Genomic DNA, 25,003 nt, shown 5'->3' with positions numbered 1-25,003 from the left:
GTTACTTCATGCACTCTGTCTTCAAAATTTATTTTAAGGCATAGCAAGTAGCAACTACTTTTTCTTTAGCAGCGTGAAGTGTCCATAAAACAAAAGCAAATATTTTATAAGGGCGGAGAAAAAAAAGCAGTTGATAACTATTAGCTGTAAAAAAATCGTCTGTCCGTCAGGACCTGGGGACAAGCAGACGAACGAATAAAGCGAAATTAAATTCACAACACACATACTTCATAAGGGTATACGACATACGTCTTGTAGATAACATTTACATTAACGTTACCCATAAAAGGATACCCAAAGGCCAAATACATACTCACAAAGAGACAGAAATGCATGCCATCATCGAAAACAATGGCTAAAAGTAGTAAATACCTAAATATAGTAAGTGTGGTTTCGATGCGTGTGGAATTGGGTTTTTTTTCTATATTTGTGAGTATTGTCCTTATCGTTGACTAATCCTAGTGGTAAATACCTTTTAAAGTATAGATGAGATTGTCATAGTTTCTGCTTGGCAGAATAACAATAAGACAGGTCTCGAGAAAAAAAAATCGGCCAAGTGTGAGAATAAAAAATAAGATCATAGAATAATAATATTATAATAAGAATAATAATATTATAATAAGATCATAGACCCAAATCGTTGTGAAATAAGTATTAACCATAGAGGCAAAACGACGTTTTGGCTCACCTTTTGGAATATTCCGAGCAACCTAGTGGTGGTGTTACCGGCAGCGGTCATGGCCTCTCTCGTACGGCCCACTGACGGCAGCTTGGTTGTAACCACGCGATGAGCACCGATTGTGCCCAACGTGTACACATTGGACTCCCCTGTAACAAAACATCATGTAAGTATGTACAACACAAGCTCCGTTTATGACGAAAGACTCAACGTAAAACAAGTATAATCGTATTGACCTTAAATACAAAATAGAGCAAAGTAACAACTGCAGTTGGTAACAGGTAGAGCCAGGCTCCTGAGGAGTGACTGACCGATTCTGCAAATTGGTAATCACTAAATCTCTCGTACTTTTTAGTATAGATGCGAATGGGAATGCCATGTGTATATTATTTTTTAATATTTTTATGTAAATGACCACACACTTTGCATCGTTAAACTGTTTAAGTTGGTTAAAAGGAGTAATATTTGCAATGATAATTAAGTGTTTGCCTAACAATCAGAGCTTGAGACTTGCAAACGAGTCTACAGAACAATGTTACATTTCTTTAATGATTGGTTAGGTGTAGAGACAATTCTTCGAGAATATATGATATTTGTTATAGACGGTTCGCTTCATATTTGCTATTTCTTTTGTGAAATTAGGTAATAAATATTCAAAGCGCTACCAAGGTCTTGGAAAATATGGCGAGTAGAAAATTCTATGTTTGCGCGCCGCGGGAAATCCCTCCTAAGCGTATGACATAGAGATCTCGATTTAAATGCAAAACACGCAAAAATTAACTTCGCACCTGCTTCCATAGTTTCCTCATAACGAAGGCGCCTAGTAAATTTATGCGTGTTATACATAATCAAATAATACACATTTCAAGAATAACAAGTTCGTCCTGCACTATTACGACCTTGATGTCAACTTTTCTCGCTCGAGATCGCGACTGGCGTTAAAGTTAGTCTTGACTCTTGTCTCACCAGTCGCCGGTGACTAATACATTATTATATTATGTTCATGATGATATTGTGTACATCAGAGCAATATAATACGCGACCCAACATACACGTTGACAGCTGTTGTCGGTGCGGCGATCGTGTTTTGTTTATGTCGAGTGGAAAATGATTTTCGTGATAGTGTTTGTAGTGGTATACTGTAATTTACAATTACAAAGTGAGTGTGCGCCTCTGAAGGAAAATATTATGAAAATAAAATTTCCTAGGCCTGTAGTGCACGCCTCGTCTGTTAACATCAGCGGAACTCTAAACGTCAGAGCCACCATGTGAGTAGTTATCTCAGATTCAAATCTCAAGGAACAAATATTACTTTGGATCCCTTAACAGTTAATGTTGATTGGCCTATTAATTAATTATTACTTAAGACAGTGTTTTCGAAAAACAAGTTTGACAGGGTTCTAGTTTTGAAAGCAGTTATAATGTTTTTGGATTTAAGTAAATCCTTTATATTATTTAGGTAGGTATCTTTAAACAAATGAAGGATTCATTAGTCATTAGAGGATAAATTAAATCTTACTTAATTCGACCACTTTTTGAAAAATTTGGATTAAGATTCGATTTTTTTTAACTTTTAGACACCATTTAAAAACACTAAGTAATAATTAGATTTAATGGTCTGTGGTTTGATAGTTATTTAATCGCAAAATAGATTTTTTTATTCTGTTTCAAAATTATGGCATTTATAATTTGGGACAGCTCCATAAGAAAATATTTAATCGTGTTAGTGAATTACGGGTTCAAAATCTTGTGTGTTAACTGATAAGCTTTTTACCATTTTAGGCTTCGAGCTACCATAAAAGGAAATGAATTAGGGAATGAGGAGTGCCCTATTGAAATAAAACCTCAGGAGGATATTATAGTCATTGGCGGTTCAGACGTTCCCTATGAATTTTTTATCGGAGATAAAGGTAAAGCAAAGGTTATATTATTATGAAAATAAAAAAAATGTATTTAAATAGATGATATAATAAAAATAGGAAAGCCAAAATTATTTTAGATTTGGTACGTATGACAATAATTGTAGAGATGTAAAATTGATTTTGTTTCAAGCGCATTTAAGTACGAAGAATTTATATTGAAGGATATTAACATTTTTTATGAGCCTGCGCTGTCTTGACGCTGGGCAAAGGCCTTCGTCAAGGTCTCCCATTTCTCTCGTTAGTCTTTATATATTTTTTTATATTTTTTTCGAGTCGATATAGCGTTCTCGTTATTATCTAAAATTGAAATTTATTATTCAATTTATTTTGCAGAAGTGATTCCATTTACGTTAACGATAAGAGCATGGTCTAACCCAGACGAAAATGTGGATTCATTACACTTGGAATTTAACGGCAACGAAGCCGGAATGCAGGCTTTGGAATTTCCCTGCAAGTTCAAATCCTTCAAATCCGTGGACAGAATCTTTGTCGAGGGTTTCAAACACATACGAAGATTAACTTTCGAGTATGAAGACGAGGATGATGACGATTATGCCTGATCATGACGTCTTTATAAATAGCGGTGCGTTTGTACAAGAAATTTGAAGTGGTAGGCACTTTCCCTGCATAATATTCAAATGCAAAACGTGCTCAAACAATGAGTTTCTAAAATACTAGAGTAGCAATGTCTTACAAAAGATTCTCAGAAATGCGTAACCACTTTTTTGTTCAAAAGACAATGTCAAGTCATATATTCGTTATGTCATTATGTATGTGAGATATGCCTGCAGGCATCTTCGAAGTGGCAACGCGTTGCTACCGTAAACTTCCAATCTAGTTACGTTAGTAACATAGAATATCATTGTGCTCAAAGGTTTCAAGCACATAAGAAGTTCAACTTTCCTGTACACGAAGATGACGGAACGACGGACGGAACGGTTTTGGGTGATCGTTCTTTAAAAAAAAGGTTCGTTTGTACAAGAAATTTTAAGTGTCGTGAAACTTACGAAGTGAAAAACAAACAATTTGTACTTGAGATACAGGGAATAACCGTAAAACAATGTGTGAAGTAGTACCAGAAGCAAAAGCGTATAAATCATATTTCAATAAAAATCATCGTTTTCTTATTGAAATATGATGAATGAATAAAAATCACGTTGAATGTCGCTAGAAGAGTATTTTTGTGTTTTGTATGTGCTAGCGCCCCACATGAATTTGCCTATAATTTTTTTTTAAAGTTACTCTATCAGCACTGCTTTTTTTCACTGTAAACTCTCTACGGGGGACTCATATAGATCCTAAGTATTATCAGTTATCACATTGTTTTGTTACACCCTATAAAGTTAATAGAACATACGTTCAATATAATATAATTATGTATTTCATTGTATTAAAATTGTTACAAAATCCAGTGATAATATTAATCTATAGGACGTCTTTAAATTAAGTACGTAAGACGTTTTTGTGGATTTTTGCCTTCTCTTTTAGAGAGATGTCATAAGATTTACTTGGAATGTCCTCCTTTTCTTCTCTGATATCACATTATTTTATTTTTTTAATAGTTCAATCTATTAAGTAAGTATATATTTTTTTTTTAAATAGGAAAAACTTTATTTTTTAAAGTAACTTGACCTAATTCTGTCTCATTAACGGATAATGTTTTTCTAAAAAATTACGTTATATTGGTGAAATTTGGCTGGACCCCTCCCCTCTGACGTAATTTGTAGATGTCCCTAGCAATGCACTAGTAGCACTTTAGAAAGAGTTATAATTTCTTTTGTTCCAATTTGTAAATGTTAGGTAATTTTAAATTAGTATAATATAGAAAACGTTGTGTAAGTATAATTTTCGTAGGATTATTTATAGGATTAGTTATTTATTGAATAAAAGACAATAATAATAAGTAATATATTGTGATACACATAGTCTGAATGTACTAAATTAGGTATATCCCAATAACCCAATATTATAGATTTAAATCGTACATATTTATAACCTAAAGACTATTTTGTAAGTAAAATTCTAGTCAGTATTAATGCTTAGGTATTATTTATTATATATTATATTATTTATTATTATTTATTTCATGCACATAGTTGTAATAAATACAGTGTTTTTCAATTTTCACAAATTATCTAGCCTTAATTGTTGAAAATATCATTTACCGATGTTATTTTTAACAATAAACATAGTATTTTTGTCCATTCCACTTTTTAAGGTTTATGTATCTGAATCTAAATTATTTCAATTTATAATCCCCCTTAATAATAAAAAATCCACACTGTGATTAAAATTTTATTAGATACTAGACGTTCCGTGCGGCTTCGCCCGCGTAAATGAGGAATTTCACGGAAACCGTACTTACATTTTCCGCAAATAAATAGTCTATGTCTTCTCACGTGGTCTACTCTACCTATATCTGTGCCAAATAACATAAAAATTACCCTAGTACTGACATAGTTCGTAAGAAACACACTTTAAAATATTTTCCCCCTTTTTTCACATTTTCCTCTGTATCTTCGCTCCTATTGGTCTTAGCGTATAATATATATAGCCTTATAGCCTTCCTCGATAAATGAGCTATCAAACACTAAAATAATTTTTCAAATCGGTCCAGTAGTTCCTGAGAACAATTAATTTCTTCAGCTTTGTAATAAAAGTATAGATTTTTAATAAAATTATACGAATAAAAATTAATTGTTACATAATATATTTGCTCTAATTTGAAATGTATTTAATAGATTTATTGTTTATAATGATTAGTGGAATAAACGTTTGTTTATTGTTATTGAAAGTTATATTCATATGTTATGTTTTTAATACTTAATTAATTACTTATATGTATTTTGCTACTGATTGATTAATTATTATTATTATAATGAATCTGGTGAATGGATTTATTTATTCTAAAAATGACAAAAATTAATATAATATTATGAACAAATGGATTGTTATTATAAGTCCTCTACTTTTAACCGACTTCAAAAAAGCAGGTTATCGGTTCGACCCATATATTGTACATATGTAATGTTTTCAGAAAATATGCCCAGTTTTCGTATAATATTCTGTTAGTCAATATCAGCGTCTGAAATCAGAACAAATGTGCCAAAGGGATATGAAGATTTTTATATGGAGCCTGGCCGACCTACTGACCGCCATTGTGTTTTTCCTCGTTCAAGAATATTTTTTCAAAAATGGATAGATATCATCAATACAAACACCCCTACAAGAGCGATCGGTCGCTAATGCTTACGAGTTTCATACCTTAACATGGAGCGGAGAGAGTTGCGGGGTAAGAGGGGAGGCATTCAATCCCTGTTTGCTCGCTCAGTTTGCCGCGATTACAGTAGATTTCCAAGAATCCGCGATCGAATCTCCCCCCCCCCCCCCCCCCCCCCTGCAAAGACCTATGGCCCCACCCCATATAAAACCCTGGCTACGCCCATGGGCAGAGGGTGGACCCAGGTAATTTGGTCGCGTTGTGTCAAACAAACCCAGCCGACACAGATCACGATTAACATTGAATTTTTGATTTTTATTAACAATGAACATTGAATTGACATAATTCGACCAAATGACGTAGGTCCGTCAACTGCCTAAGAATCAATTTGTCGAATGTACCTATGAAGTTTGACTTATTACATCGATACTCTCTCGCCTAACCTTTTGACCTAAGATTTGACTGTCACTAGCGCGATAGTGCGCTAGTGACAGTCAAATCGATGTACGAAATATACGTGTTCTGCACCTTATTATAGTCGCAGTGCAGTGACGTCATAGAACGTTGAGTGCTCGATAGGTAAAAAAGCAGGTGCAGGTGGGTAAAAATGCAGCTTGCCCCTGCGCTCAGTCATAATATGCGCGTACAACATATTATGGCAAACCTGGAACGCCTAACTAGTTAGAGATAAGCAAACGTTAATAAAAGTAAGTAGCGCACTTGTGTAAACTAACTACAGTAATGGGAGTGCAATAATTTGATACGGATTGTGATTCCATGTCACGTATTGTGGATAAGGTAAGTACAGAATTAACATGATTTTTCGTTCAATGTTTTGGTATTGACAATAAGTATATAATAATTTTGTATTACAAATATGTAAATTGATAGATTTTTATTTTACTTTATAAAATATTATATAGTGTTAAATAAGATCAATAATAATAAAAAGATCTGAAATCACAAATAATTAGAGATGTGCCGACTAGTCGCCGACTAGTCGGTAAAGCCGACTATCCGGCCACTTTTGTAGTCGGCGACTAGTCGGCAATAGTCGGCAAAAAGCACCGACTATTCGGCTTTTTACTATATTACTATTATTGATATTACATTTAAGAAAAACCTTTTACATTTAAGAAATTAAGTGAATTGTTTCTAAAATTACTTGCTTGTAAACAAATATCTATGACATTTATTAAATAATAACATAAGATCTTCTTCATTCTAAAGACTTATAATAAAAAAATACGTGTGGCACTCGAGGACTGCCGCGGTAAAGCTTTATATCATGACGTTAACATAACCAAAACACGATCCGACACGTTCGCAGGCGGCGTATGCGACTTACCCGCGAATCAGCAGTAAACAAAGCGTTACGAAAACATCTAAAACCATGATCGGTTGGCCGATTAGTCGGCTTCTTTGCAACCGACTAATCGGCTAGGCGGCTAGTCGGCCAAAGTCATGATCGGAACATCTCTACAAATAATCTATACTTACTAATATGTATTATAATTCTGAAGAGTTTGTTTGTTTGTTTGTTTGTTTGAACGCGCTAATCTCAGGAACTACTGGTCCGATTTGAAAAATTATTTCAGTGTTAGATAGCCCATTTGCCTAGGAAGGCTTTAGGCTATATTTTATCACGCTAAGACTAAAAGGAGCTAAGAACTAGAGGAAAATGTGGAAAAAAAACGGGAGAAATTATTTAAAAAGGCTTATTTGAACGTGCTAATGTCAGGAACTACTGGTCCGATTTGAAAAATTCTTTCAGTGTTAGATAGTCCATTTATCGAGGAAGGCTATAGGCTATATTTTATCACGCTAAGACTTAATTGGGAGGAAAATGTGGAAAAATCGAGGGAAATTATTTAAAAGGGCTTATCTCACGAACTACTGGAGCATTTTTTTATGAAATAAGGGGGCAAACGAGCAAACGGGTCACCTGATGGAAAGCAACTTCCGTCGCCCATGGACGAGCTGCAGCATCAGAAGAGCTGCAGGTGCATTGCCGGCCTTTTAAGGGGTAATAGGGGAGGGTAGGGAAGGGAATAGGGGAGGGTACGGAAGGGAATAGGGGAGGGTACGGAAGGAAATAGGGGAGGGTAGGGAAAGGAAAAGGGTAGGGGATTTGGCCTCCGGTAAACTCACTCACTCAGCGAAACACAGCGGAAGCGCTGTTTCACGCCGGTTTTCTGTGAGGACGTGGTATTTCTCCGGTCAAGCCGGCCCATTCGTGCCGAAGCATGGCTCTCCCACGTCAAAAATTTTTATGTTATTTGGCACAGATAAGAAGTAGATCACGTAGGTAAAGGATCATAGGCTATTTTTTGTGTACTAATTTGTCTGTGAAATATCTAATTTCCGCCGTACGCTGGCGAAGCCGCGCGGAACGTCTAGTACAAACTAATATTTGGTTAGTTAGGTTATAGGTACTATAGGTACCTATTAGACCGGGAGATGGTGACACAAAATTCTTGGTCGTACCAGGTTGGTTGTACCAGGCTGGCGGTTCTACAGGGGTCTAATTACGTAAAGGCAAAAGCGAAAATGATGGTCATAACACTCGCACTGGCGACCCAAACACGTGGGCGTTAATCGAACGCGTCGGATCAATAACGAGTGTCGAACGATTTGTTCCACAAAAATGCTTGTATTTTCAGATAGTCGAAAAAAATAAGTAGCGGTAGCATAATGCCACACTTCTCAGGTGTGGTTTACAAGTTACAGCCCGCCATACCGACACGAATACATTAATTTAAATAAAAAAATTGAACCATTTGTAGGTACTAAAATAGAGCAAAAAAAGCCAATAACATTTGTTGTATGGGAAATAACTAAAAAATAACATTTCAAACAAACAAACTCTTCCGCTATAATATTATAAATTATTATAGTTTATATATAATTTAGAGTACCCTCGCTAATCGCAGATAAGATAAGATATAACTTGACGTTTCTCTTTAAAATCATTATGGCGAATACTACATGCTCGATATTTATCATGATACTAGACGTTCCATGCGGCTTCGTCCGCACAAATTAGGAATTTTAATAATATATACTCAGAAAATAGGTCTACTCTACATCTGTGCCAAATAACTTAAAAATTAATCTATTAGTTCGCGAGATAAGCGGCTGCAAATAATTTTCCCGGTTTTTTCCACATTTTCATCTGTTTTTTCGCTTCTATTGGTCTTAGAGTGACAATTTATACCAACCTTCCTCGATAAATGGGCAAAAATTTCAAATCGGACCAGTAGTTCCTGAGTTTAGCGCATTCAAGCAAACAAACAAACTCTTCCGCTTTATAATATTAGTATAGATTGACATTATCTAATACAGCTATACTTGAAGTGTGCTCCACGGAGACCTGGGACTCCACAAAGCCCTGGTAAGTTGTAGGGGCTTCGCGAGCGATACATTATTGATCATACGATATGAACATTGAACAGTTTTAGAAATATCATCAGACACCAAGATGGAGTCACTACTAACTTTGCAAAACATTGCTACTCAGTAAATTTGGTACAGAATCTGTGAATATTCACTTCTTTCCACAGTGGCTTACAAACTTATAATTTTATTTTAGGGTCCCGTCAAAATTTTTTTTACAAGGATTTCTTCACCAAAAGTTTGAGTACCCCTGATCTAGTAAATATGTACATGGAAAATTGGGTAGCCAATACACTCGATAAATATCGTGACACTGAATTACAATCAAACTGTCACGGTATCGAGACCATTCGGTTGTCTCTCAATTTTTAAGTGCTTTTTATTAGGATTTCGATGTCTGTCTGTCCGTCTGTCTGTCTCCAGGCTGTATCTCAAGAACGGTAATAGCTAAGTACATAGTTGAAATTTTCACAGGTTATGTACTTCTGTTGCCTCTATAACAACAAATACTAAAAAAGTAAAAACAAAATAAATTGAATATTTAAGGGGGACTTGTTTTTTTGCATTTTTTTGCTCTATATATACGTAGACACTTACAATATTCAAAAAATACTCAATAGTATTTGTACAAATAATAATAATAAATTAATAATTGACAATACAATAAAATATTTTTTATTTTGATTTTATTGTATTTTTTTAGGTAAGTAGGTACGCAACATTTCCGCTATGAAACTCTTTAGAATCATAGTAGTTACAACAATATGTATTGTAAAAAATCTAATGAATCATAATAGCATAGATTACGATTTTGATATACCAAAGTCCAAAACAGAAACAGTTCCCTGGCTTTCTCTAAGTGTTTTTCGCCTTAAACATTGCCAACTCATAAAAAAAATTATAAAATGTGCATGAGCCAGCAGATTTTCTTAAAAATCAAGAATGTGAAAAAAGCCATGATATAATTCAATTTTGTACAGAGCCTGCCGTATTTATAGATAAGAAAAATTCCCAACTATGAACGTAAACTGTAAATCGTGTTACATAGCGCAAATACATTGAGTAGTTTTGCATTGACAATCGCATTAATTGTTGTTACATTGTTCGGGGATCAAAAGAGAGAGTATTAAAAAATAGTGATCCTTATGCAGTTAACGCATACAACATAACCTGTTATATTGTGCCCACGAAAAGTTCTTTCATCTATAAACAAACGTAAACTGTGAGTACAAGACGCGGACGGTGAGGCCAGCCGTCGACGTCTCGCGAGCTGCGAACGACACGGACGTCTGCATCTTCTATACGCGATGTACTTCTATACCCATCTATACAGTTAAGGTGTGTGTTCAGTGTAACTAACGGGCATATTTATTTTGTGCCTTACGTCATCTTTCGGCGTTAAATTCCAAAGCAATCTTCGATAGTTGATAGCTTATACAACTGTGGGTGCAGTGACGTGAGGTGCTCGTTTATAGAACTCTATTATTGAACAATGTTGAAACTATGTTGTGACTGTATTGCGGGGTAAGATTCGAGTACTTGGTACATATTAATCCGTTTTAACTTTTACCACATAATATGTATTCAATATAATATCAATAAATATTTTAATGTCGGTTATATTAAAATATTTACTGATACATTAGATATCAGTATAATAGGCTGTGAGTTGTGACGATCGACGATTATGGTTTCATAAAAATTGGAAATACTTCGTACTCTTTAACATTTCTGATTGAACGTTTTAGTTTTAGTTTCAAAAGTTTTAATAACATGACGATGCGGTTGTAGTCGCAATTTTTACATTAACTACAAAAATAGTGCACATTTTGTCTTAAAAGTTAATCATTAGAAAAAAATAATACATTATACAAATCAAGAAGATAATAAAAACACTAGATAAAAAAAATACCGTAAAGGTGTTTAATAGCTAAGACAATTAAAACGTATAAATTTATTAATAATTTAAAAAATATATTAAGTTTGAACCCATTTTTATATGAACCAATTTTTTTGTATTTATAGGAGTTATTTGAAAATTAATAAAACCTATTTAAACATAATAATAATTATGCTGACGATTTGGATTTATCAAGATAGGAACGATTTTTAGGGGTCAATATTAGAAGAGCACTTCAAAAAAGCAAAGCCGAAAATGCCCAAAAATAATTGAATTTCCAAATAACAAGTGCATTGTACAAACGCCGCAATTTAAACATTACAGTAAATTTAGCAGGCTCTAAAAATTCTCCCCTCCTAAAAATCTCATATAAAAAGTTTTTGAGGAGAAAATCGCAATCATCTTACTAAAAAATATATTTCGTAGCGTCTACACAGTAATATTTTTAGTATTTATAATATTATTAGTAATTTTATTAGAAATATTTAAAGTTTTATAATAATATGCCAGACAAACACAAGCAGACCTTGTATGGACCTTGTATAGTTATCCGTTGTGTAAATGTTTTTCTAATATGTTACTAGAACTTAGTATCACTTTCTCCTATAAACCTTCCCTGGAATTCCACGAATATTTCAAGACTAAAATAATATAAGCTAAACCGGTTTAGCCGTTTTCGAGTTTAGACGTTTTCGAGAGAGTAAACAAAACAAAAGTGACTATTAGCCTCGCTATTAATCTTTTTGGAACACATCTAAACTGTTGCGTAAGGGACCAATGTTGATCTTTTTTTCTACTGTTAGTTGTTACTTAAATGTATTTAGCAAGTTGAAAGCCAAAAGCTTGAGGCTAAACATTTTGCCATAGGCAATTTTCCAAGAGCGACTTCAAAGAAGGAGAACAAGACTTGACAGTTGAAATCCAATCTTGAATCTTTGACGTAAGACGTCAGTCACCTGGTTCTCCTCGTGCAGAGTTGATGTGAGAATTAAATGAATATATTTTATAACTCTCCCCGAATATGCAAATAATTAATATAAAATGATAAAATAAAAAGTATTTAAATAAGCCATTATGAGTGGCTTGGTAAATGAGAAATGTTTTTCTGGATTAAGTTTTCATTAGCCTGTTAGCTAAAACAACAAGCTCGTTTATTGTCGTTTATATAAACAATTTGTTTTGTGAATTTAAATGGGTAGGTACTATTTGTATAATTATTTTTAATATTTTACTTTTATGCTTTTAATATTCTTATGGATATTGTATGTAGTTAACTAGTTATTACCAGTGCCGTAAATAGGCCGGTGCCACCGGTGCCCAGGCACAGGGCGTAGACTCTTGGGGGGCGCAAAAATCGTCAGACCAGGCAGGACTATTATTTTTTCGTTTTGCTCCGGATAAGTACCCACTGCGCCCCTAGTGCTGCACAGTGTGGGTGGTATAACAGGCGAAATGCCTACTTGACATCAGACAGCTCTCCTGCTTATTTGCCCATATCAGTTCTTTAAAAAAATGTATGTTTTCCAAAATTTTTGTATATTATAATAATTGGTCTACCAACAGTCAACACCATGTTTTATTTTATCACCCTGAATGAAATAAAATAGGCCTATAGGTACATAGCATAATTGGTCTGGGTACCTATAATACTTACTTATCTAAAAAAAACTAGGGCGCACTCGCACAGGGCGCAAAAAAGGCTATTTACGGCACTGGTTATTACATGAACCCCTAGATTCTACCACAGAATACATATCTTATATCTTTAAATGAGCAATTCTTGTATCCATGTTTTAGAAACAATATTTTCAAAGACGATGACTAAACATTCTGTAGCATCTGGATTACTTATCAAAAAAAAATTACTTATTAGTAAGTAAGTACAGGGTTTCCCCCTGTACTAATATTTTTTATTTTTTTTATTCATTATCATTTAATATTATGAATGCAATGAACAATTACCCTATTATTTGTTGCATTCATAATATTACTGAATATGGTTACTACTATTTGTATTGTATCATTTTAGGAAAACCTTAGAGCATGTAATAATAATACTTACCTACTTTATTATTCATCAATGAATACATTCATATTACTTATTAATTATTACAGAAGTAACCGTGACACAGAAAACACATATAATACAACTATAAGTGAAAATTTCCCTATTGTGCAGTGGACATCAAGAACGCCAGGAAACATGTTCCGACTTCCAAGACCTCTGAAAATGTATGACAGTATAGAAATAAAGGGAGAAGTGCAAAGAAGAGAAAGGTAATTTTATGATTTATCCTTACAAAAATTAATACTTACATTTTAATTTATTTAAATTTAGTTTTAATATATTTTTATTTTTTATTTTATTATGCATATTTCAGTTTTTACTAGATTGAATTGTTTTCAGTATTATGTTTTCATTATGCCTTGAAAATAACTGCAGAGTTCATAAAATAGAAGTTAATTTCTTAGATAGATGTATATACAAATACACAGATGATGGAGAAAAACAGAAAATTTCAAATGATGATCCTGCAGATATAATTACAGGTACTATATATTTTATTTTACTACTGTAATTTTTAGGGGTCCATACCCAAAGGGTAAAAACGGGACCCAATTTTTTAGGCTTCACTGTCTGTTCGTCTGTCTGTATGTCTCTAGGTTGTATTTTCAGAACTGCTACAGCAGACAGCTTGACTTCTGAATTTTTCACAGATTATGTATATCTGTTGCAGCTATAACAACAAAATATAAGTACTAAAAACAAAATAAAATTAATATAAAAGTGTAATAATATCCCATATAACTACCGTGATTTTTTGGCCTTTTTTGCTCGATATTAAATATGGCAGCAGGTATTTTTTTACGTAACCTTGAATTATATAAGTACGTACTTTAATAATAATTAATAATCAAATTTAAACTAAATAAATATTTAAAGCTCCCATAAAAAAAAACACAATTTTTGGCCTATTTTTGTTCTTTAACGGAACGGAACCTTTTGTGCGCGAGTCCGACCCGCACTTGGCCGATTTTATATAATAATTGTTGTTTTTAGTCCATGACCATTAGAGGGCTTAAATATTATTCTAATATTTAAAAATGCACTATGGCCTAACACAAAATATTCTTACTTTAATATTGGTTAGTAAATAGAATTTATCCACTTCCATTCTTTTTCAGAATCAAGTTTTACACTTGCTTTAAAGGTGGACAGACAAGATGATGATGGCAAATATATCATAGGTTTATCTATAGATTCTTTTGATTTTCATGACTTTAGTGAGTATAATATTTCAAATATTAGTGGTTTCGAAATAAGCGACGTTAAAGTGACCAAATTGTGTTTTAATTATTAGTTATGAAAAATGACTCTATTTTAACCGATTTCCGAAAAGGAGGAGGAAGTTATAATAAGTTCATTTGTTTAATTTGACGTGGATTATTGCAATGGGCTACACTGACCCATTGCAACAATCCACGTCAAAATAAACAGACAAACATATTATTGTCATAATAAATGTTACTAGAGGTCGAAACGAGTAGGGGATTTCCCTTTCTTTACTGGCAAGTGGCTACTGTAGGTAATAATTCCTTTTTGTGTTCTATAACTTAATTCTGTTATTTTAATTTAACATTACTTTGATATTGATTGATGCAGTCTTGGTCTACAGTTTTCTTAAGAAGTGACAAACCAACGCTAAACGCGTTCTGAATAAGTATCTGATTGGTAAAAACTTCAAGAAACTGTTGCTTGATTTTTAAGAGAATACTACTTTGATGCTTGATCATCATTATAGCTTTGATTCTTGTTCAATCCAAGATGTAATGGTGCATTAAAATGACAGAATAATTGGGGTTTTGGTGCTATGAATAAAAACCCATTACCCACATATTAGTAAGCTTTAAAAATAATTATTGCATTATTATAGTTAGTAGCGCAAAGATAAGGACAGTCACTCATAGTATTAATCAATGGAGTCAATGTTATGGTAGATTTTACTTAATAAGATATATTGCGTAATCTATTTTTACATTTGTTACAAGTTCTTGTGGTTGTTATATTGTTTTTTTTTTTTATAAAACGCGACAAATAGCATTGCAATAAGCACTACATTCAGATAATAATGTTTTTTTTTTTCCTAAAAAGGAAGTTATTGTATGCGTCTGCATACTGCATATTTTTTCACACTACATATTTTGTTCCTATCTTAAGAATTTCTTTACCCTATAGATCCCACATTAAAGTCTTGAGAAATCAACTACGGATATTTTTTGCACACGATCTACTGCTTAGGTATAGACGTTAAGGCATAAAATTAATTAACAAAAATAATGTTCTGCATTTATAAGGATGAGTTTGAATTGAATGGAGAGTCACTAAAACATGATATGAATTTTTTTAACTGGTTTTCCTTAAGTGTCTGTACATAATATTATGCTGAGCAGTTATAGACCACACATAAAACCAAAACATCAACGAAGATTTTACCACCCCCTGTAAAGAGTTGTTTAAGAACTACAGGGGGTAGTTCTTAAACAACTCTTACTAAGACTAATTAACACAGGATGTAACAAAACAAAGTATATATTATAGTTTTTTCTTTAGGGTGTAATTTTTTGTTACTTGTATGGGCAAGCGCCCCAGCGTCATTTTCCCATACAAAAGTTTAAAAAAGTTACTCAATTTTATTACATTCAGTATATTTGTCTTGTGAAGTTTCTAAAATGCCAGACAAAGACGAGGAGACGTCTTTTGGTTATTTTTTGTGTAAGTAATCATTTTTGTTTGTATGAGGGCTTCAGGGCTACGTTTAGGCCTTTTGGTGTACAGTTGACGGTTGCAATTAGAACACAGCATAAGTAATATACAATAGACCATATTGTTACTAAACACGTCCAGTATCAGGCTCTCGCAGACATTACCCCAATTTCAGATAATTTTGAAGAGCAGAGCAAACTTGCGTTGGCGTCTCAGCGTTTCACAAATAATAAGGACACGGCGCTACTGTATATTACATTAATTTGTGGTAAAACGTTAATAATATTATAGTGACATTAGAGTTGCGAATTGTTTCCTTTGTTCTGCATTTATTTTAATTAGGTTTAATATAAGATATATTACTATAATTGACTATATTATAATATAAACATTAATCAATAATTTAATCACTCGATCGCAGTGTTACTCAGAGTCAGTGTCAAGTCAAGTATTATTTTTGTACTTTTAAGTACTTATAGGTAATATTTATTATTAAAAATTAATTCGGTACGTTGTATATTATAATAAGCATGTTCTTTTTAATTAAGTAATACTTTTTATTACTTGTTATTTGTTAAATAGTGCCTACTTAGGGGGGTATTACATTATCATATATATTGGATCATTTCTATGATCATATATAGGATCCAATATATATGATCAATTGATCATATCTGCATATTACATTATCATATTTCATTAATCCTATTTTACGTCATATGTGGTTTTAATAGCCAATGGAGAGCGCTAACGCTGACAGGTATTGACGGCAGGGTTACTAGATCTCAGGGAATTCGATTTGTCAAAAGACATCGTCATTTTTAATATGGCTTGTTTTATGTTATTTCAGCAAGATTATCCAAGTATATAATTAGAAAAATAATTACATTACATTATTTGAAACATATTAACGAACAAGAAATTAAAAACTCTTTTTTATATTAAATAACTGGCAACACATATTTCTATGACCGTATTGGATCCAATCTCTCAGCAAATGTCAAAAATCTATGATCAAGGAAGAAATGAATCATATGTCTATATTACATTATCCAATATCATTGACTCAATGATCTCGGATCCAATATATATGATAATCTAATATCCCCCTTACTGCCTGAATAATATAGAAATGTCATTTTAGTAATGTTGTTTCAATTACTGACTTGTCCAATCCAACAAAAACTTCAAAAATAAAGTTAACCTACCTGTGGCAACACTGAAAAGGATTTTTTCACCAAATTGAGACAACTAATCAGTATCTCCACATCAATCACCATCTACACTAGTGTTTCCTGATCCTTACTAATATATATTATAAAAGCAACAGTATGGCTATCTGTTATAATCTCTTCACGCTTAAACTGCTGGCTCGCTGAACCGATTTAGATGAAAATTGAAATCAGAAATCAGAATCATTTATTTCAGGAAATTGGTACATAAGGTGTTCAGATTTATAGATAGTGTGTCACAATTTCTAGGGAAAGGGTCTATTGTGATACTTTGAGAGATGGGAAAGGAGATAGGAAGGGTTTTTTTTGCAGAAAAATGTTTCCTGGCTATAAACAAATAATAAGCGATAATAGAGCGACAAGTTATATTTTCTTATATGGTTCCTGCTCTATAAAAATAAAGTAATTGCTGCACAATAAAGTTGCAGGAAAATTCTACTATTCCAATAACTCGAGTTACAAGGTATTAAAATATTACATTGTATTAATTGAACTGAGTCGAATGGTCATGCATGTTAAAAATATACGACAACTACACGCAAATTGTGATCTCACTTGTCGCTAGACCTTGATATGTTGGCAGTTACATCATTGATTTATCGTGTATAATATTATGTCCTTGATTTATATAACCAAACACAAAGAGGCACAGTTCTTTCTTGGCCTTGTATCTAAACGTCTTCAGCCTACAGTTGTATTCATACTAAAGACAAATATACAGGGCCATTTACGTTACAATGTTAAAGTCACACTTCAATGGTGCCGTACCTAAGTGCGTAAGTTACAAACTCAGTTTAATAGTAGCTATCAAACTGTTACTTAAGAGGCTTTTTATTAGAGACCATTTTGAGTCGCTGAAAGCGGATCGGTCAGGGTGCGTATGAGCGGTTTAAAATATAGGCCTTATGCATGGTTTCTGAGGTTTATTGACTATTTTATCTTCTCGCTAGCGCTTTAGGCTAAAAGAGTTCGAAACTTTTTGTATGGAGTGCGACATACCCAAAGTTATTTTCGTGTACACCTTTAAAACATACCTCGGTCGACAGAGAAAATAATTACAAACAACAAATACTCTTTGACAAAATTTCGTAAATGATATACTTTTTTAAATATTTCAGATTGTAAGTATATCTAAAATGTTATTTATTTTACATTTTCAAACTGAAATAACTCAGAAAGTATACAATTTACTACATTTTGTCAAATAGTATTTATTGTTTGTAATTTATTTTTATTTATTTATTTAAATCAGGCATCTTGTAAACACCTTCTCTATCGATTGGCGTACGTTTCATAGGTGTACACTAAAATACGACATATTTTATATGTACTTGTAAGTTTAGGTATGCCAATAAGGTTCGTTGTTCTTTAGAATATTAACGAATCAACAACGCTGTCGAATAGATAAAATCCTGTTAAGAAACCTCAGAATGATTTTTTTAATCAAATTTTTGACAAGGCTAATAAATGCACTTGAAATCTATGCCAGCCTCAATCCTCAATCAAAATAAGTTCAAAATTAAATAGAACCTGATTAATGTACGGGCCTCTTGCGAAAGAGGAACCTCAGAAACATTCATGTGCAGTATCGTGTCAGGTACTCACCGACTGTGGTGTATCGGACATACGTCTCCTGGTTGTCCATCATGGCGTCAACGGCTTGTTTTTCGCAGTACAGGGCCGTCACCACGGCTATAGTCGGCTGTCGCGAGGAGCACAGCGTTGGCATTTGCTTCACCACCTGGTAATAATAAAATTATTAGCTTTAGCCCCAATTTCACCAACGACTGTTAAAGTTAACGCTCGAATTCAAAATCACGTTACCTCTTTCATTTTTCTTATGAATGAAAGAGAAGACATGACATTTTAACAAGCTGTTAACACTAACATACGTTGGTGAAATTGGGGCTTAACCTAATATTTATAAATGCAAATTAAACTAATGTTAACAGTTTCAAATAATAAATTCATACAATCCGTACACAAGCCATACTTATATTGTGAATGTATGTCTCCATCTGTAACCTCTTCACAATTTTGCTTGTTTTATGAATTCATTGAGCTGAAATTTTGTTTAGCGATTTGACGTGTCCTGTGAAAGGTTATCACTACATCGTATAAAACAAAGTCGCTTTTTTCCCTCATGTCCCTTTGTTCCCTTTAATCTTTAAAACTGCGCAACGGATTTTAATACGGTTTTCTTTATTAGATAGAGTGATTAAACAGGAAGGTTTATAAGTATAATAACAATCATTAAATAGTGGAGAAATACTGTCATTTTTGAGGTTTCTAATCTGATGTGGTAAATAATTTTTCCGCTTACATTGCAAACCCAGGCTGAACCCTACGAGATTTATCAAAATAATATACTAACACACATATTCTTAGTTGTTTCCTTACGATTTCCTCCACTCGACTTAACCTAGTATTGTGCACAATGAAAAGTTCTACAGAAAACTTCGCGATGGTATATCTCTATCTCTTATGAATATCCCACAATAACATTTTTAGCCATTTACTATTTACTACAAAACGCTTCGAAAATGGCTGATTTTCGAAGCGATTTTAACTAATACGGCATTAATCCTCATTCAATTAAATACTTTAAATACATTGTTTATAATCGCGTAAACTTTAGTATTAGCAATACTAAAGTTGTACGCGACTTATATCTGTTATCTTACCTGCGTATCAATACTATGTTGCCGGACATAAATTCCTTCTGACATCACACGCGTAAGTCCTTTCTCCTCCAAAGCTTCTAGGGCGTCTTTCACCTCTGCTTTCGACCATTTTCCAGCCCTAAAAATAAAAAGATGCAATGTACTCAAACTTACTTACCATACTATAAATTCAAACAAACTTACCATATTATAAATTCATATTCATTAATCACGCACACACATCCAAAACATGACTTTATGTATTAAGAGGATGTACATACATACAAGTCTTTTTCCCAAAAGCATCATTGATTTTATCAACAACCAATGATGCTTTATGGACCGAGATTTCACCATTAGACATCAATCAAGTTTAACTGCTTTTTAAATTCTTAACAACAACATGGTTAATGCAACCAAAGTTGTTTTACTATGTTGGTCTACAGCAGCGGTCGTCACACTTTACTGGCCAAGGGCCGCACATGACAATGTGAGTACCAGCACCGGGCCGCAGAGCGCTTCGAGAGCAATTCCACACTAATGCCTACCGAGTAAAGTGGTGAGACAGTACTCTCGGCAATTTTTTTTTGGTCGAGAACACTGCCTCGCCATTCTTCTCGATAGGTGTAAACAGGACCTATACAACAACTAGTTTCGGTTTTTATTTTGGCCTTTTTTTACTTAAAAATTAACGATAACCGGCCAGAATTGGCCAGTTACAATTATCATTAAACGCAACTGGCTTGTATAGATGAACATTCAAATAATTTACTTTGTCGCGGGCCGCACAAATAACGGCCACGGGCCGCAATTTGACGACCACGGGTCTATAGTGTCTAACATTGAAAATAAGTTCGTTTCTGTTTTATTTTCTTTTAGCAAAAACAAACAAACTTATAACTTACGTGACGAAGTCATCCACTGACAGGGGATTGGGGTAAGCATTTTCAATCATATCCAGCACCTTTTGTTCTGAGATGTGTGTTTGATTCGTGCCATTTTCTTCTATGAAAGCTGAAAAAAAATATTTTGTTAATTTATTATAGTTAGATTTATTTCTATTTTTCTAGTAATGGTACATATCTAGTAACTACCTTCTACCTACTAAGGTATGTTTTCTATAATTATTATTATCAAAGTTTAATGCTGGTAAAATCTATATATATAAAACTCAAAGGTGTCTGACTGATTGACATAGTGATCTATCAACTCACAGCCCAAACCACTGGACGGATCGGGCTAAAATTTGACATGCCGGTAGATGTTATGACGTAGGCATCCGCTAAGAAAGGATTTTGATAAATTCCAACCCCAAGGGGTTCAAATAGGGGATGAAAGTTTGTATATAATAATACTTCTTAACGCGAGCGAAGCCGCGGGCAAAAGCTCGTTTTATATAAAAGATGAAAAGTGTATGATTTTTAAAAACATAAATAATTTGAAAAGATATTGTGTTTCCTCTATTTACTTATTGTTACAGTAATAACTTGTGACAGATTTTGTGCTTCATCATAGCAAGCTATGTCCTTTGCCACTGGTTACATCATTAAGATTAGAAAATAATGACGTAAGGTATTGCAATTCACAACGCATAGATATTCGTTTATCGATTGTTTGCAGGACAATAGGCAATACGAAATTGCTGGTCGCGTGACGAAAGCTTTAAACCTCAAAGGGAAACGCCTTTGGTCACGCGAATCCCCCGAGACCTACTAGATTTCACAAGATGGCGCCACACCTTTACAGAAACGCTAATAAACTAACTACTTACTTATTACTTACTTAATTAGATAAATTGGTACCTCAAAGTAGATAATAATAGTGGTCAATGAGTGATATCAATCTAATGAGCATTTTCTACCTATCTATTACTCTACATTCTATAACATAACTTAATATGTTACATACTTAATAATGTATGTAGATTATTTAAACAATCTTGCCTTAATGTAATATAGCAATTCCAAACATTCTGTTAAAAACATAATTACTTTGAAAAGTGTATTATAAAGAAGGCAAGTTTAGTTGTGAAAAATGATGTTTAGGTATAGGAAAATAATAGAGCTGTGTGAATTTTATGATATTGTGACTATAAACTTGATTGTGTAGACATAATATATAAGTGTGCTCAATTAAAATAAGGTAATTCTCAGCTAAATAGCATCAGCAGTTAGTTTATAGTTTAAATGAATCTATTTTATTATGTCAATAGTTTCATAGTACCATACATAAACTTAATTAATTGTCATATTATTTAATTAGTATTGTGGTACACACAAAAAATACTAATAATACATAGTAAATAGTAAAAGGAAAATGTTGAGGTAAAAGGAAAAACATACAAAAATATTATATGTAAGTAATAGTAGATAATAATTATACAGTTGGTCAAATCTAGTGTACTATTTTTTAGACCTTATTGTAATAGTAATAAGATGGAATAGTTTGAAACATTTGGGTCATGCTATTTAATTGAAATAAAAATATAAATACTGGCAATGATAATCTAGCATCTATGTATTAATAGAACAAATTACAAACCACATGCATTATATAAATGTAATACATACAACCATTACAACATGTGTAACTAGTAGTCTTACTCGTTATATCGCCTTTGTTTTCTGTATCATGGAAATTAAAAATATATATTTTAATCAATAACAACAAGATACTTATGCACTTATATTGTTGCAACACTTATCATTTGTTTTTAAAACTGTTTACTTTAGATAGCTGTTTGTATTTTATTTAGATAAAGATGAATAGCTTTGTTGTAAAATAAAGTGGTTTTATATAAAAAAGATGATGGTCTGAAATTCACTGAGAGTTAAAAAGAACTCACATTGTGATTTCCCTTCCAAAACTGTTATTATTCCAGTTAATAATTACTTTTATACCCAGTGTATTTTGAGATTTCTTTAACAATAAATTAAGGCTTGTTGCTTGTTTTTACATTAAAAGATTTCATAAAATTGGAATATGTTTTTTTTTCAGCGTGAGTTTTTGACCATGATCTTTTTAACAATTTAATACCTATATCATGTATAAGATGATGGGTCAAACCTGGTGGTGGTCCACTGGCTTCCTGTCGTAACTCCACCTCCAAAATTTTCAGCCGATGATATTTGTTTTGCATCAATTTGATAATTTTTTTTATGAAACCAACATAATCTGTAATCATTAAGTAATATTTTATTCGTCGTAATTTCTATGACTTTTTTATATTGGTTTTCTATTAATTAAATAAAAAAAAATTGGTTTGCAGAGTTTAGTAATTTGTAGAGAGACTCTGATAATCAGAGTCTGATTTATGTATTCTAAAAAACTTAACTTACTATCAGGATAAAGAATATGTTATTACACTGCATGCTTACAGAACTTAGTAAAAAAACCAGCATCATACCTTTGGGAAAGTCTTGTGGGCTTACTAGCTCACGAAAGAATGCTTGGGCCTCATGTGGACACTCATGCAACGGCACCTCAGGTTTAAACCAAAATCTCAGGGCTCTCGCTTCTCTAGTGTGCTTGCCCGTGGCTGCTGATACCAAATAAACACAAAACTCCAACTGTGCATGACATGACTCTGTGATTCCATTTTCTGAAAATATTTTTTTAGACCTTGTTAGGTTTGGTAAACATGCATTTAATATCATAAAATTGTAATGTATGCATTTAATCTTTGCTTTATTTATCTAAAATACAATGAGATTTGTTATTTATTCAAACTGGTTCGAATTTGTTTGACTATTTATTCTGATATATATTAGTTTTTCACAATAGGCTACTTGACCTAATTTTTTTCTTCATACTAATCAGTAATCACTTCTTAATCATTCATTTTCACAAAAAAAAACTAATATTTTACACAGTAGAAACCCATAAAAATGTTGATTGAAAAATATGCCCTAAAAATGGTGCCGAAAACACTGTCCGCCATAGTGTGACGTCATATGTTTTGTATTTTAGACTCTTTTTATTGGACATTTTTTATGTGCTAAATGTATGAGTCTAAAAGTGCCCAAAAATTATAAAAGAATTAAATAAGAAATTAGAAATAATTTGTAGTTTTGAAAACTTTTGGAGAAAAGTTTTGGCCATTACATTTCCCGTCTACAATAAATGGAGATACATATAAAACTGATGTTTTATGTGAATTATTCAAGAAAATATATTTTACAAATTTTTCTAGGCTTATTCTTATTATTTATGTACAAATAAACTTACATATAACGAGCGCGATAAATAAAAGATATTAAATTACGAGTCTGATGACGTCACATCCAAATCGGAAGTACTGCAAAAGCGTTTTCATCAGTACAAATCCTATTTTCATAAAATCATATTTTCAAATCGACTTTATTTATCAATCATAAGCTTTTATTTGATGATTAGGGTGAAATACGGTTTAATAGGCTAAGTCCTACTAGAAATATGCATTTGTTCAATGAAATTGAATATAGGTCAAGTAGCCTATTATCGTTTTTATACATAAGATAGATATACACAGATTACAGAGCCTAATAAGCAGCACAGGAGCTGTAATTTGTAATCGAGTTTTAATAATTATTCTAGATTATCATCTTTAAAAAATACTCCCATAACCTACCTGTAACATTGTTATTTGTTTTGCAATTATTTTACCCAATTACAATAATTATTACTCACCATAAACTTCCTCCTTGTTGATAATGATCCCAGTGTGGTCACCACCTGCTACATGTATTTTGTCACTAGGTTGGGCTTCAATAACTTTTCTCTCGACTACCAGGATTGTAGATGTAGCTGTTTTGCTCTTTGGTGTCATAATAACCTTTTCCTGTATTTCCGCCATAATTACCAACTTTTATGTTGAGCCGATAAACGTAAATAAGGCGCGCCTGTTGCTCCTGTAAGGACACGATGAGTCATATAATACATTTGTATTATTGTGGTAATTTTAGAGAGGCATGATTACAAGGCTAAGCAAAAATATACATGACTAATCTCGGTTGCCTACGGTTGTTAGATCAATGCAAAGCAAGGGCAACAACAATTTCTATAATTCATTAAACTTACGAATAAATAAAAAAACTCTTGACTGAGTTGTCTCGGGGGTTATTGTAACCTTACTATAAAAAATAGTAAACCTGTACCTTATGAATATTGTTTCTTCGATTGGTGTATATTTTTTTAAGTTACAATTAGGCACAATTGTATTAATTGTTGAATCAGTAGTTGCAGCTA

The 25,003-nt window shown here is 32.8% G+C and overlaps 3 protein-coding genes across 6 annotated transcripts in view; 2 read left to right on the top strand and 1 right to left on the bottom strand.

Annotated features, from left to right (window-relative positions):
* The window catches only part of LOC121726881, a 41,924-nt gene extending 16,956 nt beyond the window's left edge, over window positions 1-24,968 (bottom strand). Inside the window, exons 1-9 of one of the 4 annotated variants that reach the window (XM_042114513.1) lie at window positions 24,913-24,968; window positions 24,446-24,666; window positions 23,184-23,378; window positions 22,844-22,951; window positions 22,348-22,401; window positions 20,683-20,791; window positions 19,799-19,916; window positions 18,720-18,855; window positions 689-828 (exon numbers count right to left, since the gene is read on the bottom strand). In XM_042114513.1, coding sequence (XP_041970447.1) covers window positions 689-828; window positions 18,720-18,855; window positions 19,799-19,916; window positions 20,683-20,791; window positions 22,348-22,401; window positions 22,844-22,951; window positions 23,184-23,378; window positions 24,446-24,611 — 1,026 coding nt within the window. In that variant the 5' untranslated portion in view covers window positions 24,612-24,666; window positions 24,913-24,968. Of the gene's footprint in view, window positions 1-688; window positions 829-18,719; window positions 18,856-19,798; window positions 19,917-20,682; window positions 20,792-22,347; window positions 22,402-22,843; window positions 22,952-23,183; window positions 23,379-24,445; window positions 24,667-24,835 lie in introns of all 4 variants that reach the window. The other 3 variants (XM_042114515.1, XM_042114514.1, XM_042114516.1) reach the window with 3 other exon arrangements.
* Window positions 1,649-3,247, top strand: LOC121726882. Its single transcript, XM_042114517.1, has 3 exons — window positions 1,649-1,947; window positions 2,462-2,589; window positions 2,935-3,247. Exons 1-3 carry the CDS (start codon window positions 1,787-1,789, stop codon window positions 3,159-3,161), a joined length of 516 nt encoding a protein of 171 aa, XP_041970451.1. The 5' UTR covers window positions 1,649-1,786; the 3' UTR covers window positions 3,162-3,247.
* LOC121726884 lies at window positions 10,188-15,192 on the top strand. The gene is made up of 4 exons (XM_042114518.1): window positions 10,188-10,741; window positions 13,233-13,394; window positions 13,525-13,667; window positions 14,304-15,192. Exons 1-4 carry the CDS (start codon window positions 10,710-10,712, stop codon window positions 14,477-14,479), a joined length of 513 nt encoding a protein of 170 aa, XP_041970452.1. The 5' UTR covers window positions 10,188-10,709; the 3' UTR covers window positions 14,480-15,192.
* Window positions 24,969-25,003: the final 35 nt, after the last annotated feature.

This window comes from Aricia agestis, chromosome 5 (genome assembly GCF_905147365.1).
Source record: "Aricia agestis chromosome 5, ilAriAges1.1, whole genome shotgun sequence".
Classification (NCBI taxonomy): domain Eukaryota; kingdom Metazoa; phylum Arthropoda; class Insecta; order Lepidoptera; family Lycaenidae; genus Aricia; species Aricia agestis.
The sequence above is the reverse complement of the archived record's forward strand: the minus strand, read 5'-3'. Positions and strand labels throughout refer to the sequence as shown.

Coding starts and splice junctions, on each gene's coding strand:
- LOC121726882 (XM_042114517.1), top strand. CDS start 1,787: ATGATTTTCGTGATAGTGTTTGTAGTGGTATACTGTAATTTACAATTA. Junction 1,948..2,461: donor CTAAACGTCAGAGCCACCAT/GTGAGTAGTTAT, acceptor TTACCATTTTAG/GCTTCGAGCTACCATAAAAG. Junction 2,590..2,934: donor ATTTTTTATCGGAGATAAAG/GTAAAGCAAAGG, acceptor TTTATTTTGCAG/AAGTGATTCCATTTACGTTA.
- LOC121726884 (XM_042114518.1), top strand. CDS start 10,710: ATGTTGAAACTATGTTGTGACTGTATTGCGGG. Junction 10,742..13,232: donor TGTTGTGACTGTATTGCGGG/GTAAGATTCGAG, acceptor TAATTATTACAG/AAGTAACCGTGACACAGAAA. Junction 13,668..14,303: donor TCCTGCAGATATAATTACAG/GTACTATATATT, acceptor ATTCTTTTTCAG/AATCAAGTTTTACACTTGCT.